This window comes from Trachypithecus francoisi, unplaced genomic scaffold, assembly GCF_009764315.1.
Source record: "Trachypithecus francoisi isolate TF-2019V2 unplaced genomic scaffold, Tfra_2.0 Contig00156, whole genome shotgun sequence".
NCBI lineage: Eukaryota > Metazoa > Chordata > Mammalia > Primates > Cercopithecidae > Trachypithecus > Trachypithecus francoisi.
In genome coordinates this window covers 67,939-82,736 of record NW_022680493.1, presented here as the reverse complement: position 1 = coordinate 82,736, position 14,798 = coordinate 67,939, and the positions used below count along the sequence as shown (strand labels likewise).

At 43.9% G+C, this 14,798-nt stretch overlaps 2 protein-coding genes across 3 annotated transcripts in view; both read left to right on the top strand.

Moving 5' to 3' along the window:
• The first annotated feature begins 35 nt into the window (after positions 1 to 35).
• On the top strand, positions 36 to 5,469 carry LOC117069243 (EKC/KEOPS complex subunit LAGE3-like). 2 transcript variants are annotated; one of them, XM_033187282.1, is made up of 2 exons: positions 36 to 150; positions 4,783 to 5,469. In XM_033187282.1, the coding sequence occupies exons 1-2, from the start codon at positions 102 to 104 to the stop codon at positions 5,244 to 5,246; spliced, it is 513 nt and encodes a 170-aa protein (XP_033043173.1). In that variant the 5' UTR covers positions 36 to 101; the 3' UTR covers positions 5,247 to 5,469. The 2 variants fall into 2 exon arrangements, with proteins under 2 accessions (XP_033043173.1, XP_033043255.1); XM_033187364.1 differs by lacking the exon at positions 36 to 150 and adding an exon at positions 3,022 to 3,161.
• APTX (aprataxin) overlaps positions 3,039 to 14,798 on the top strand; it is a 52,725-nt gene continuing 40,965 nt past the window's right edge. Inside the window, exon 1 of the mRNA XM_033186918.1 lies at positions 3,039 to 3,161. The gene's annotated coding sequence lies outside the window, so the exon portion shown is untranslated. The remainder of the gene's footprint in view (positions 3,162 to 14,798) is intronic.

Below are 14,798 nucleotides of genomic sequence, written 5' to 3'. Positions count from 1 at the left end.
TCCGCCCGCGAGGGCGGGAAGGGCTCGGGTACAGTGATCCAGCTGGAGCTGTGTGAACGGGGAAAGCTCTTGAAACAGTCTTGCCCCCCTCCCACCCTCCTATGGGCGCCTCTTTCAGGGAACCCACTGAGCAAGAAATGCTTGAGCCAGGTGGGTCTAGTCCCCAGACCAATAGCATACGCCTTGGGTCTTGCTGCTTTTCACGCGCGGTCCAAGGCGGCTTAATTCACCAAATTGTGAAGTTTTTAGGGCTCTTTGTGCAAGTCCAGGCCCCTAGACACATGTTATCTGTCCTGGACCTCGCTGACTCCTGCAGATTGAGCGCAGAGTGTCTGGGACTGACCTAATCAGTGAAACGTTTGAACCGTCTTTGATGCACGGAGGGCCGTGGACCTCTCTGGTCAGGTTTTCACCCAGTTTGGCTACAGAGTAGCAGCAAGAGTGTCTAAAACAATTTGTTTAATTATTTGACCTAACTTTTAGATTTTACGGGTCAGTGAACCTGGATGTACAATCTGCAACGTGAGACCTTGGACTTTAAAATGGTACCACGGGGGCTGAATGGGAATTGGGGTCCGTTTCTTTATCCAGGGGCACAACAGATACGTCAGTATCTAGCACCAAGAAAGATGGAGTTTGCCAGGCTCAGTGGCTCACGCGTGTAATCCCAGAACTTTGGGACGCCAGCGTGGACTGATTGCTTGAGCTGGAAGTTTGATACCAGCCCGAGCAACATGGTGAAACCCCGTCTCGATTTAAAACGAAAACAAAACAGGAGATGCAGAGTTGAAAAACCCCAGTTAGACTTCAGTGAAAAGCCAACAAGTCAACAGACTGCCAGGGAAACCATGAGGTAGAAGTCAGGACGGAGAGCCTCCTATTAGACGTGATAGATCAGAGAGTTTCCTTGGGAAAAGTGGCAATTGAGCCGAGTTTTGAAAATGGGAGAAGAGCAATGGACAAAGCACAGGGGAAGGCTATACTAAGGTTTGGAAGAATATGGTGTTTTTAGGAAACTGGAACTAATTGGATATATCCAGAGCTAAGGGAGCTAGAATAGCCGGAGGTGAGGCTTCAGAGCTAGTTAGGGCATGCCTTTGTTGGTGTATATGCTACGCTAAGAATTTTGAACTTTATCCTTGGAAGCATGGTCATGCTGCCTCTTCAGCCTTTCCTCTTTCATTAATTTTAACTGCATTCCAGTGACAGAACTATCTGTAGTTTCCCATATACACCTTTTCACCTTTGTGTGCTTTTGCTTTGGCTGACAGACACCTGATTTTTTTTAATCTTAGGTGTGTTGCCTTCTCAAGTATCACTTCTGGTATAACGTTTTTAGTTTAAACCAACCCTTAGTAAACGTCTGATATTACCAGGCAGTGTACTAGGGCTTTGTAATACAAAAATCACATAAGTCAGGCTGGGCACCGTGGCTTACGCCTGTAATTCCAGCACTTTAGGAGGCCGAGGTGGGCGGATCACCTGGGATCAGGAGTTCTAGGCCAGCCCGGCCAACATGGTGAAACCCCTCTCTACTAAAAATAGAAAAAATTAGCGAGATATGGTGGCATGTGCCTGTAGTCCCACCTACTCGGGAGGCTGTGGCAGGAGAATCGCTTGAACCTGGGGGGCGGAGGTTGCAGTGAGCAGAGATGGCGCCACTACACTCCTACCTGGGTGACAGAGCGAGACTGTTGAGTCTCAGGAAAAAAAAAAAAAAATCACGTGAGTCATGGTCCCTGCCTTCAAGCAGCTCACAACATAGGGAACTAGAAACATAAACAGTTGAGTGTTAAATGCTAATAAAGGAAGAGTAAGGGGTGCATGGTGGCTCAAGCCTGTACTCTCAGCACTGGGAGGCCTAGGCAGGCGGATCCCTTGAGTTCTGGAGTTTGAGACCAGCCTGGGCAACATAGTAAGACTTCGTTTCTACAAAAATTAGAGTTGCTGTGGTGCTGTGGGCCTGTACTCCCAGCTGCTTGGGAGGCTGAGGCAGGAAGATGGACCTGGGAGGTCAAGGCTGCAGTGAGTGGTGATTGCACCACTGCACCTCAGCCTGCGCGACAGAGCAATACCCTGTCTAAAAACGAAACTAACAAAAAAGTTAACAGTTTTAAGAAGCATTCTTACGTAAAATAAAAAAAAAAACTAGCAATAACTTTGTGTATGGTCTTCGTTTGTATAGAAATGGGATCATACAAGCTTTTTACAACTTGCCCTTTTCACTTTGTCATCTTACTATGTTAGGATTATTAATCTACCTTGTTATTTTTAATGACATAGCATGCAGGCACCATAATTCCCCTACTGATGAACATTTCAGCAATTTCCAGTGTTTTACAAACTGCTGCAGAGAAATTAGCAAATACAGCTTTGAGTATTCATGCAAGTATTTCTGTTGGATGGACAGCTAGAATTGAAATTGCTGAGTCAACATGAATGCAGATTTAAAATTGTAATAAATAAGTTTCCATATTGGTTTGTAACTGCTTCCAGCAGTGTGTGAGTAGGCCTTGCCAGTATGAGGGATTCTACCTTTTGTTGTGAAAATCTTTGCTAAACTTGGAGATAAAAAGTGATATTTTTTTGTTTCGAGTTTCTTTATTAGTAAGTTTAACCATGTTTTAAATGTTTACTGACTCTCCTGTCAACTGTTCATATTATTTTACCATTTTTCTGTGGTATAATACCACTATTTTAATAATGGCACTTTTAGGGATAGATATTAGTCTGTCGTGTGTTATAATTATTTTCCTTAGTATATTGTTAGCTTTTTACTTAGTATCTATATATATATTTTTGGGTCATATAAAGATTTTAATTTTTATGTAGATAAGTTGTGACTCTTCCTTTTTGGCCTTTTTCTTCTCTCCACCTTCCCGTTTACCAGTCTAGCATTATAGATATAAATCTATTGTCCCAGGTTTACAGGTTACGTCTAATACTTTGTTTCCTTTTTTGTTTGTTTTTAATTAACAGCCTTGATGTGTTGCCCAGGCTGGACTCCAACTCCTAGGCTCAAGTGATTCTCCTGCCTCAGCCTCTTCAGTACTTGGGACTACAGACACCTGCCACTGCATCTGGAATCATTGTTCCATTTTAAACTTAACATTTTTTATTCCATCTAGAAGTTATTTTGGTGTAAGGACTGAGGATTATTTGTAAGTAACTGATCTTTATTTTTCTCTAAATGGCAAGCTAGTTTGTCTAATACTAATCTTATTTTTCCTGACTAACATGAAATGTGCCCCCCAACTTTTGTGTGTGTGTGTGTGTGTAGAGACAGGGTCTTCCTATGTTGCCCAGGCTGTTCTTGAACTCCTGGGCTCAAGCAGTTCTCTTGCCTTGGCCTCCCAAAGTGCTGGTATTACAGGCGTGAGCCACCACACCTGGCCACCACTTTTAAGGTATACTTAATTTCCACTGAACTACGTGGTACTACTTCCCTTCATTGTTCTTGCTTTTTAGAATATTCCTTGCATTTTTTGAGTATGTTTATTCTTCCAGAGGAACTTGGGAATATTTCTGGCAGATTCCCCCCAAATCCCATTGTGAGTTTTATTGTGATTACAGTGATTTTATGTATCAGTTTGGAGAGAATTAACATGTTTAAAATGTTGAATCTTCCTACTCATGAACATATAACTGTATATTTACTTTCTTCATTTTTTAAACTAGGTCCTCATCATTTCTTCTTAAATGTGTTACTAGGCATTTTTTATTGTTGCTGTCATGGATGGCTTCTTTTCTTACCATTATATTTTTTTTCAGTGGGATACTTCATACTTTCTTTTTTTTTTTTTTTGGAGATGGAGTTTCTCTCTTTTTGCCCAGGCTGGAGTGCAATGGAGCCATCTTGGCTCACTGCAACCTCTGCCTCTCGGTTTCAAGTGATTCTCCTGCCTCAGCCTCCCGAGTAGCTGGGATTACAGGCATGCACCACCACGCCTGGCTAATTTTGTATTTTTTAGTAGCGACAGAGTTTCTCCATGTTGGCCAGGCTAGTCTTGAACTCCCAACCTCAGGTGATCCACCTGCCTCGGCCTCCCAAAGTGCTGGGATTACAGGCATGAGCCCCCACGCCTGACCAATAACTTTGAATAACCACATGGCCATAAGTGTTCATAGAGGTAGCTGGAGATGGCTGGAGGCCTGGCAGGAGCCAAATAATAAGGGCTGGGGCATTATGCTAAAATGTTTGAATTTTATTTTGAAGGCTCTTGAGAGACACTGGGGGATTTTAGGGATGGGGTGATATAACCTGTAACAGCTGACTTTTTGTTTCTTTTCGTTTCTCTTTCCTCATCTTTTCACTTTTGTGAGGACCTGTCAGGCGCTATGCTAAACACTACAAATGTTACCATATTGTAATCCTTAGTGTAACCCTTGTTTTACAGCCGATTTGATTACATTTACATTTCAGAATAATCAGTTGGGTGCCAATGTGAAGGTTGGATTCTTAGCAGGTTTTTATGGTGAGCGATCAGATCAGAAGTGATGAGGCCCGAATAGAAGAAATGGAGAGGGAGAAAAATAAATACAAATATAAAAACATATAAAGTCTTCGGGTAGAGTCGTGGTGAGGATGCATAGGTGGGGAGGAGGCGGAATGACTTCCAGCTTTCTGGCTTGAGCAACAGGATGGTTGGAGATGCCCTTCCTGGGGTAGGGAGCTCAGAAGGAGGAAGAGGCCAGGGTAGGAGCAAAATTGGGTGAAGGGAAAGGTGAGTCCAGGTTTGAATGAGTAGAACTACACCTATACTTTTTTCTTTAATTTAAAAGAAAAGGAGTCAGAGCGGCGGCGGCGGCGGGTTATGCGACACGCGGATGCAGACGCAGGCGGAAGCGCCAACTGCGGGGATAGCCAGGGCGACCACAGCTGCCCCGGTGGCGCAGAGACAGCGGCAGCTCCAGCCGGCGGAGCTCCCCCACCTCACGCCTCAGGTCCTGGCAGAGACGCCACGTCTGTGGCCAGGGGGCCAGGAATGCGGCCGCACATATTCACCCTCAGCGTGCCTCTCCCGACCCCCTTAGAGGCGGAAATTGCCCGTGGGTCCCTGGCTCCAGATGCTGAGCCCCACCAAAGGGTGGTTGGGAAGAATCTCCCAGTGAGCGGCAGGATCTTGGTCGTCCGCTGGGAAGCTGAAGACTGTCGCCTGCTCCGAATTTCCGTTATCAACTTTCTCGACTATCTTTCTCTGGTGGTGCAGACCATGCAGCACTTTGGGCCCCCCATTTCCCACTAAGCCTGGTCTGGGAAAATGGGGCGAGGTCTAACCTTGCGTCTCCTCCTAGGCAGTGCATCCATTCTTCCCTAGGGCAGGGAATTCCCATAGTTGCTACTTTCCTGGGAGGGCGTCATGGTCAGCCTGTACTGGCCTTAGGATACTCAGGGGCCCCTTGTTTTATCTGGTTCTTAAATGTTTGTTACCACAGAAAATAAAACTGAGCTACTATTACAAAAAAAAATTTTTATCAGCACAAAGTGGAAAGTAAATCCTAACTAAAATGCTGTTTTTTATGTTTGTATAAATTTAAATTTCTTGGAATATTTAGTTTTTAATTAACTGGGGCCAGATTTTTATTTATTTATTTATTTTTTGAGTAGCACCAATTTGTTCTTCTCTTACCTCTCTGACTCCATACAATTTCAGTCTTTATGAACTCTCCTTCATTCCTACCCCCACTCACCACCCGTCATTTTTTTTAAACTAAACTTTTTATTTAAGGGTAGTTTTAGATTTGCAGAAAAGTTGGCAGGATAGTGCAGAGTTCCCATTATTCAGCATTCCGTCTTCCCTATTGTTAAAATTTACATTAAAATGATACAGTTCCCACAACTAGTTAGTTAATCAACGTTAATACATTATTATTAACTAAAGTTCGTTCTTCATTTGGGTTTCCTTAGTTTTTCCCTTTTCTGTTCCAGGATCCCACCCATGACACCACATTACTTTGAGTTGTCATGTCCCCTTAGTCTCATCTTGACTGTGACAATTTCTCAGACTTCACTTATTTTTAAGGACCTTAACAGTTTTGAGGAGTACATACTTTTTTTTTCTTTTTTGAGACAGTCTTGCACTTTCGCCCAGGTTGGAGTGCAGTGGCGCGATCTTGGCTCACTGCAACCTCCGCCTCCCAGGTTCCAGCGATTCTCCTGCCTCAGCCTCCCCAGTAGCTGGGATTACAGGTGTCTGCCACCATGCCTGGCTAATTTTTTGTATTTTTAGTAGAGACGGGGTTTCACTATGTTGGCCAGGCTGGTCTTGAGCTCCTGACCTCGTGATCCACCCACCTCGGCCTGCCGGAGTGCTGGGATTATAGGCGTGAGCCACAGTGCCCGGGCAAGTACATGTCTTTTTTTTTGTTTTTTTTTTTGAGACGAAGTCTTGCTCTTGTGCCCCAGGCTGGAGTGCAATGGCACAATCTCGGCTCACTGCAACCTCTGCCTCCTGGGTTCAAGCGATTCTCCTGCCTCAGCCTCCCACGTAGTTGGGATTACAGGCACCTGCCACATCTGGCTAATTTTTGTATTTTTAGTAGAGATAGGGTTTCACCATGTTGGTCAGGCTGGTCTCGAACTCCTGACCTCAGGTGATCCACCCGCCTCGGCCTCCCATCTTAGTAGAGATGGTGAAACCTCATCTTTACCAAAAATACAAAAATTAGCCAAGAGGAAGTGGCACGTGCCTGTAGTCCCAGCTACTCAGGAGACTGAGGCAGAAGAATCACGTGAACCCAGCAGGTGGAGGTTGTAGTGAGCCGAGATCGTGCCACTGCACTCCAGCCTGGGTGACAGAGCGAGACTTCATCTCAAAAAAAAAAATTAAATGAAAAATAAAATTTTGGTTTTCATTTCTGACTCCTGGCCAGAGGTCCTAAAACCGTTGAAATTTCCTAAATGATGAGAGTGAAAGTGGTATCTTGTTATTCATAACAAGCCCCTTTCAATCACATCCGAGTTTATATTAATGAAGTGACTTTTGGAGAGCCCCGAAGAATGGCGGGGAGGGGGGAAGAGGGGGCGCTGGTTGCTAGGGGAACTAACCATGTGATTGGAGGGTTGGGACTTTCAGCCTCGAGCCATGACCTCCAGGGAGGAGAGAGGGGCAGGAGATTACCGGTGGGCAATGACTTAATCAATCATGCTTACATAATGAAGCCTCAATTTAAAAAAACCCTAACCAAAGGGCTTGGAGAGCTTCCAGGTTGGTGTTGGAAGGATTGAGCTCCTGGAGAGGGCCTTTTGAAGATCCATATCCCTTCCCCAAACTGAGAAATGTAAAAGTTATTTCTAAGTTCTGTGAGCTGTTCTAGCAAATTATTGAACCTAAGGAGGCGGTTGTGGGAATCTCTGTGCTGTGGTCTGAATGTTTGTATCCTATCAGACTTCATAAATTGGAAATCCGCAAGTTGATGGTATTCAGAGATGGGGCCTTTGGGAAGTGACTGCGTCATGGGATTAGTGGCCTTATAAAAGAAATCCAGGAGAGCTTGTGAGTCCCTTCTGCCACGTGAGGACACAGCTCTGTCTACAAACCAGGAAAGAGGCCCTCACCAGACACCCATTCATCTGGTGCTTTGATCCTGGACTTCGCAGCTTATACAACTGAGAAATAAGTTTTGGTGTTTGTAAGCTCCCCAGTTAATGGCATGTTATAACAGCTCAAATACATGAAGACACCCCCATTCATAGCCAGTCTATCAGAAGTACAGGAGACCCTGGACTTGCTGTTGGTATCTCAAGTTGGGGACAGTCTTGTGAGACTGAGCCCTTAACCTGTGGGATATGCAATAATGTTGGATAATTAGTGTCCGCATTGAATTAAATTGTAGGATACCCAATTGGTGTCTACAAAGAACTAGAGAATTGCTTGGTTTGAAGCCCCTCCACCCTTGACATTTGGTCCAAAGTATTATGAATAGAGGAATAGTTTTCTTTTTAGGCAGAAATTTTTGTCTGTTTTGTTTTATAATATATCCTAAGCATCTAGAACACTGCCTGGTACAGAGTTGGTACTCAATAAATCATGAATGAATACGCACTGTGCCAGAATTTGTGCCAGGTACTGGGCATATAGTTGTGAAAAAGCGGAGATGGTGCCTGCCTTCTCAAAACGTCCAGCCCAGTACTACACAGTCCAGTGATTTTTCTGCCTGCCTGGGCTGCCCTCCTCTAACAAACATCAGAGTGCCTAATTGCTGAGCTCAGAGTAGACTTTCTTCTTAGCAGTGAGTACTTTTTAGATAGTTTTGTTTTTATGTTTTTTTTTAATTCTGAAAAAATGAGGAGGGGGAGAGTAATGCATTCTATTTAGTCACTCTAAGTTAAAAGTCTACAATTTTCCTCAGTACAGAGACAAAATAGTGTTGTCTTTAAAGCTCCAGGCCTGGTAGAGAGCTGAAAGAAGTCGTGAGGCACGTTTGGTTTACTTTTTCTTTCCTTTATTTTTTTAAACGTAAAGGAAGATGGTTGTAATGTTTTATACTACTGAAGGGTGAAAGGATGTGCAGTAAACATGTTTATTGCTATCTTTTTTTTTTTTTTTTTTTTTGAGACAGAGTCTCGCTCTGTCACCAGGCTGGAGTGCAGTGGCCGGATCTCAGCTCACTGCAAGCTCCGCCTCCCGGGTTATGCCATTCTCCTGCCTCAGCCTCCGGAGTAGCTGGGACTACAGGCGCCCGCCACCTCGCCGGCTAGTTTTTTGTATTTTTTAGTAGAGACGGGGTTTCACTGTGTTAGCCAGGATGGTCTCGATCTCCTGACCTCGTGATCCACCCGTCTCGGCCTCCCAAAGTGCTGGGATTACAGGCTTGAGCCACCGCGCCCGGCCGTTTATTGCTATCTTTTTTGTAAACTCGAATGTTTCATTTACGAGATCCTGACCTATTTCTTGAGATCTTCTGTGTGCTGTTTGTTGAAATGAATTTTTACATGGCTAAAACACTTAAGAAAAAAAGGAGCTAAAATTGAGTGTATTGAGAGATTATCTGCTGGTTCAGCATACTTCAGATGTTGTGTCAGCAACAGTACTTTCACCCTGTTCTCACATAGGCAATCACACCATCATGGGAAACTCCAAGGTTGGGAATATACCTGAAAAGTAGAAAGAATTCAGGAAGAATACTGCTGCACAGATATAAGACTAAACAAAATGACTTGTAATAGCCCTTCAAAATCTCAGACTTTTGGTCTAAATAATACAAACTCCTAAATCCCATTTGGCATCATTTATTAAAAAAAATTCTGTTGATAACATTTTGTGTATATACATCTTCTAGATAATTATTTTAATTCTTCACCTCACTTTGTTGTCAAATGTATTCTAACTTATTTGATATTTCATCTGAATTTCCTTCCCTGCACAAAAATTCAGATGCAGATGTGAATTGTTTTGCCCCATAATCTTGTCAGAAAAAAATTGATGAAACTATCATGGAAATAGCTTTGATTAATTATAAACAACTTCAGTGGTGTCCTATAAGCCCGTGATATAACACCAAAATCTACTCTGTAAGGTTAAAAAAAAGTTTTCTTGGATGCATATGGCAGCAACCTTGTTTTAAGATTAGTGTGTTGTGACATCCTCAACAAAACACAGAACAAAAGAAAATACAGGCTGGGCGTGGTGGCTCACACCTGTAATCCCAGCACTTTGGGAGGCTGAGGCAGGCAGATCATGAGGCCAGGAGTTCAAGACCAGCCTGGCCAACATGGTGAAATCCTGTCTCTACTAAAAATACAAAAATTAGCCAGGCATGGTGGTGTGTGGCTGTAATCCCAGCTACTTGGGAGGCTGAGGCAGGAGAATCACTTGAACCTGGGAGGTGGAGGTTCAGTGAGCTGAGATCACGTCATTGCACTCCAGCCTGGGCAATTGAGTGAGGCTCCATCTCAAAAAAAAAGAAAATACAACTCAAGCAGTGACCCTTATGCAGGATCTTCTTTAATGCCTTTGATAATTTATAAGGCATTATTATTTGTGTTCCCACATCACCCAGTGTACACATCTCCATCATAGCATTTATGCAAATATGTATACTGTATTATGAACATTGAAGGCAATGCTTTCTTCCAGAAGGGTTCACAGCCACTTCTAAGGATACAACAAATAAACAGAGATAATAGACCCCAAGATGCCATACATTAAAAGTGTGGAGAATGAAGAAAATAAAAACACGGGTAGTAACAAAATGGAACCAGAGACAAAGCTAAAATGCACAGAAGAATGACCTTCCCATTTGCTGCAGCTGGGCCATGAATTTGTCTCTAAGCTGACAATCTCATTGGTCCCACAATTCATGATATCTGAAGATAAAACATAAATCCAGTACTCTGGAGAGGTGAAAATATTCCTGGAATGGAGATCAGATTGGAATGTCTCCCAGGGATGCTTATAAAGAGCACATTGTGTTATTTCAGGAGCAGTGTCCTTGACAGTATCCCTGACTGGGTGACCAGTGCAGAGGGATGCCTCTGATGGAAGCACAACAAAGGGCAATTTGCTGAGCTACAGTAATGCTTCTAGGGTGACTGTCTTGGTGATCATGGCTTAACAATGTTTTATCTCCAGCACCTGGTTTAGTAATTGGCATATAGCACGTGTCAAGAAGTGTTTGTTGAGTGAATGTCTAATGGACAAGACCCAGTTTAAGGACTCCCTCTAGGGCTACTCCCCTGATTACCAAGACCTGATGTTCTGCTCCCCAGCTATGCATCCTTTTGTTAAGAACTCTAGCTCCCCAGCTAGGCATACTTTTGTTAAGGATGTCCTGCTCCCCAGCTAGGCATACTTTTGTTAAGCTGTTAAGTGGTACAGCTGTGGAATATTTATTCTACTGTTGGGTTAAACTGTCATTTTCTACCACCTACCATGATTTCTAATAAAGTGTCCTTTAGATATTTTTGTGTTAAATTTCCCTCATCTTCTTCAAATATGGGAGTGAGGCCAGGGGTGTGTGTTTGTACATACTTGCTGGTGGTGGCTAGTGGTGGTGCGTCAAGAAAGTCCTGTACTTACCACACTGAGAGGTCAGTCCTCAGGTAAACTTATGAGTGTTGGCCGGGCGCGGTGGCTCAAGCCTGTAATCCCAGCACTTTGGGAGGCCGAGACGGGCGGATCACGAGGTCAGGAGATCGAGACCATCCTGGCTAACACGGTGAAACCCCGTCTCTACTAAAATATACAAAAAATTAGCGGGCGAGATGGCGGGCGCCTGTAGTCCCAGCTACTCGGGAGGCTGAGGCGAGAGAATGGCGTAAACCCGGGAGGCGGAGCTTGCAGTGAGCTGAGATCCGGCCACTGCACTCCAGCCTGGGCGACAGAGCGAGACTCCGTCTCAAAAAAAAAAAAAAAAAAAAAAAACAAAAAACTTATGAGTGCTATTGGCTTAGAATCCTACATCCAGGTTGTCCCTCAGAGCAGAGGCAGGGCTGGTAATGGTGCCAGGGTAGGCCTTTGCCATCAGTTTCTGTGCTGAGCATTGGGAAGACCTAGACACAGGCCACAGTAGTACCAGCATTAAAAGGGACTCTGCACTAAATCAGCAGCTACTGACTAGGGGCTCTTTCCACTCCTCTTGGGAGATTGGGGTTGAGTTGAGTGCATAGGTTGGAGTTGTTATTTTTAGCTGCTGGAGTTAGAGCCCTAGGGGTGAGGCCTGATGTAAAAGTCCTTCTTCCTGGTGGTTGCCCCGACCTGTCATTACTGACTTTCATCTCCCTGTTATCACTGACATTGAAAAGGCATTTTGAAGCAGGATCTTGGTCCCATGAGCAGCTTTCTACCTGCCTAGTCATGATGATGTCTTCATTGTGAAGAAGTTGTGATGAAGATAACTGTTCATCTTCTGTTGTGTAACTTTACCTTTTTCTTTCTTCAACAGCAATGGCACTGTCAGATCTAGGACAGGAAACTGGGAAAGGCACTGTAGTAGCTAACAATACAAATTCTGGAAACTGAATCCTGGCCCCACCACAAACAAGTTACTTATTTTTTCTGTGCCTCAATTTCCTTATCTGTAAAATTGGATCATAATAGTATCTAGCTCATAGAGTTATTGTGAAGAGTAAATAAGTTAACATGTACGAAGTGTGCAGAAGAGTATCTACATGTAAATAAACATGTAAATATTTCCTAATAATAATAATGGTCATAGAAATCACTATCTTATTCAAACAGAGGAAATAGTAGACCTAGTAAATCAACATTACATTGACTTACTAAAATATTGATTGAGTACCTACTATATGTCAGGGTCTTTTCTAGGTCAGTAAAACAATGTTGACTGTGACAGACACAATCCTTTTTCTCATGGAGCTTACGGATGAGTGGGACACAGACATTAAACTTAACATTTACACAAGTATATAAGGCAACTCTTCTATTAGGAAGTTGAGCCTTGACCCAGATTTCAGACAGTCTTATGACTTCCAGAACATGGTAGGAATAGTGCCCTCACCCTTTTTTTAAACAGGGAGTGTTCTGGTTATCTAATGCTGTTTAGCAAGCTGCCCTCAAAATTGGGGACTTAAGGTAACAATCATTGCTCAGAATTCCGCAGTTGGGGCAGGGCTTAGCCTGGATAGTACATCTCTGTTCTGTGTAGCAACTGCTAGGGTGGCTTCCCTAGGGCTGGAGGACCCACTTCCAAGCTGGGTCAGTCATATACTGGCTGTTACTGCCTGGGAGCTCTGCTGGGACCTCAGTTCTCTTTCATGTGGCTAAGTTGGGCTTACAGCATGGCAGCTGGATCCTTTGAACAGCAGCACCCCAAGAGGATAGGCCACGATGTGTAAGCATTTATTAAGGCTCTGCTTGCATTGTGCTTGTTAATGTGCCATTGGCAAAAGCCAGTCACTTAGCCAAGTCCAGTCAATGTGGAAGGGGCCTACGCAAGGGTAGGAATTCTGAAAGGTACGAGAATCAATTAGGTCTACTAAAGTAATTGGCTACCACAGAGAGAAAGGCTAAATGTACATTTTCTTAAAAAATTTGTGTTTTTTTTTTTCTTTAATCACATATGCTATATCTTCTCTCTCTAAAATATCCAAGAAGTCACACAGGTTGAAAGTAAGGTCTCTTGTGAATCAAAGCCCTTTCGAGAGTGGTTAAAATTTTTGTTATAGACCTCATAATTTAGGAGCAATGTTATTCTATGAAAGCAGAAGTTTTACTGTGGTTAAAAGTATGGTGAAGACAGTTGATGAAATTGTATTATTTTGACATAGAGAGCTGGAGCTTTGCTTGTGAAAAGAATGACAAAGTAGGAGTGTCTCAGGGTTGTCTGAATGGTGTAAATGTGTAGACATTCAAATTTGTTGTCAAGAGGAACCAAACCATGCTCAGGAAAATGCCACTGGACGTCCAGTCTGAAGTGCAGTAAGAAAGACAAATGGGAGAAAGCAGCAATGCAATATTGGAAAGACTAGCAGTAAGGAGACTGCAAGTTCAGGAGAGTGGAACGGCTCAGTGCTGAGGCTGTGAAAGGTGAACGTGTGCTGCAACTGTCCTCACTAGACTGAAAGCTCCTTAAAGGGAGGGGCTGTGTCTGGCTTGTTGACTCAACATGGACCCCACTGCCTGACACAGAGAAGGCACTCTAAGTGTTTGATGAATGGATACATTTTAAAGAAATGCAGAACTGGAAACCATTTCCTCTCTTTAAGATCCTGGTGCCATCAAATAATTAGAGTAACCTTTTAAAAAATATGGCACGCCACTGATTAAAATTCTTTAATGGTTCCTCATTTCACCCAGATATCCACATGACGACTTCTTTCAGGTGTGTGCTTAAGAGAGGCCTTCCACACTACCAAGACATTCTCACCACTTTTTTTTTCTTTTTTTTTTGAGACGGAGTCTTATTCTGTCACCAAGGCTGTAGTGCAGTGGCACAATCTCAGCTCACTGCAACCTCTCCCTCTCAGGTTCCCAAGTAACTGGGATTACAGTCATGCACTACCACGCTCTGCTAATTTTTGTACTTTTTAGTAAAAAAGGGGTTTCACTATGTTGTCTAGGCTGGTCTTGAACTCCTGAGCTCAGGCAATCCACCTGCCTTGGCCTCCCAACGTGCTGGGATTACAGGCATTAGTCACCACACCCGGCCATCCTCACCACGTTCTGTATCCCACTCATTTTTTCTTTGTAGCATTTACCCTCACAAGACCTATATCTTTCTTTGCTTATGGTCTGCCTCACCTGTTCAGACTGTAAGCTCCTTGAAAGCAGGAACTTTTTTTTTTTTTTTGGAACGAAGTTTCACTCTTGTTGCCCAGGCTGGAGCCCAATGGCGTGATCTCGGCTCACTGCAACCTCTGCCTCCCAGGTTCAAGCGATTCTCCTGCCTCAGCCTCTTAAGTAGCTGGGATTACAGGTGCCTGCCACCACGCCTGGCTAATTTTTGTATATTTAGTAGAGACGGGGTTTCACCATGTTGACCAGGCTGGTCTTGAACTTCTGACCTCAGGTGATCCACCCGCCTCAGCCTCCCAAAGTGCTGGGATTACAGGCGTGAGCCACCACGCCTGGCAAAAGCAGGAACTTTGTTTTGTTCACCGTGGTAGCCCCAGCTCCTAGAGTGATTCCTGACATATAGAAGTTGCTCAGAGTTGAATGAATGAATGAATGTACCAGCCAATGGAGAGCTAGAGTTGTTTTGGTTTCATCTGACTGGAGGCCAAGGCCCTGAGATTACGGGATTTGGGTATCTGTGTGGGCTCCTATAGCCATGTCTCTCCCACTTGACGAGTAAGAGGAGCTGGTCTGACAGTGCCAAGAGCCCAGGCCCTCCTG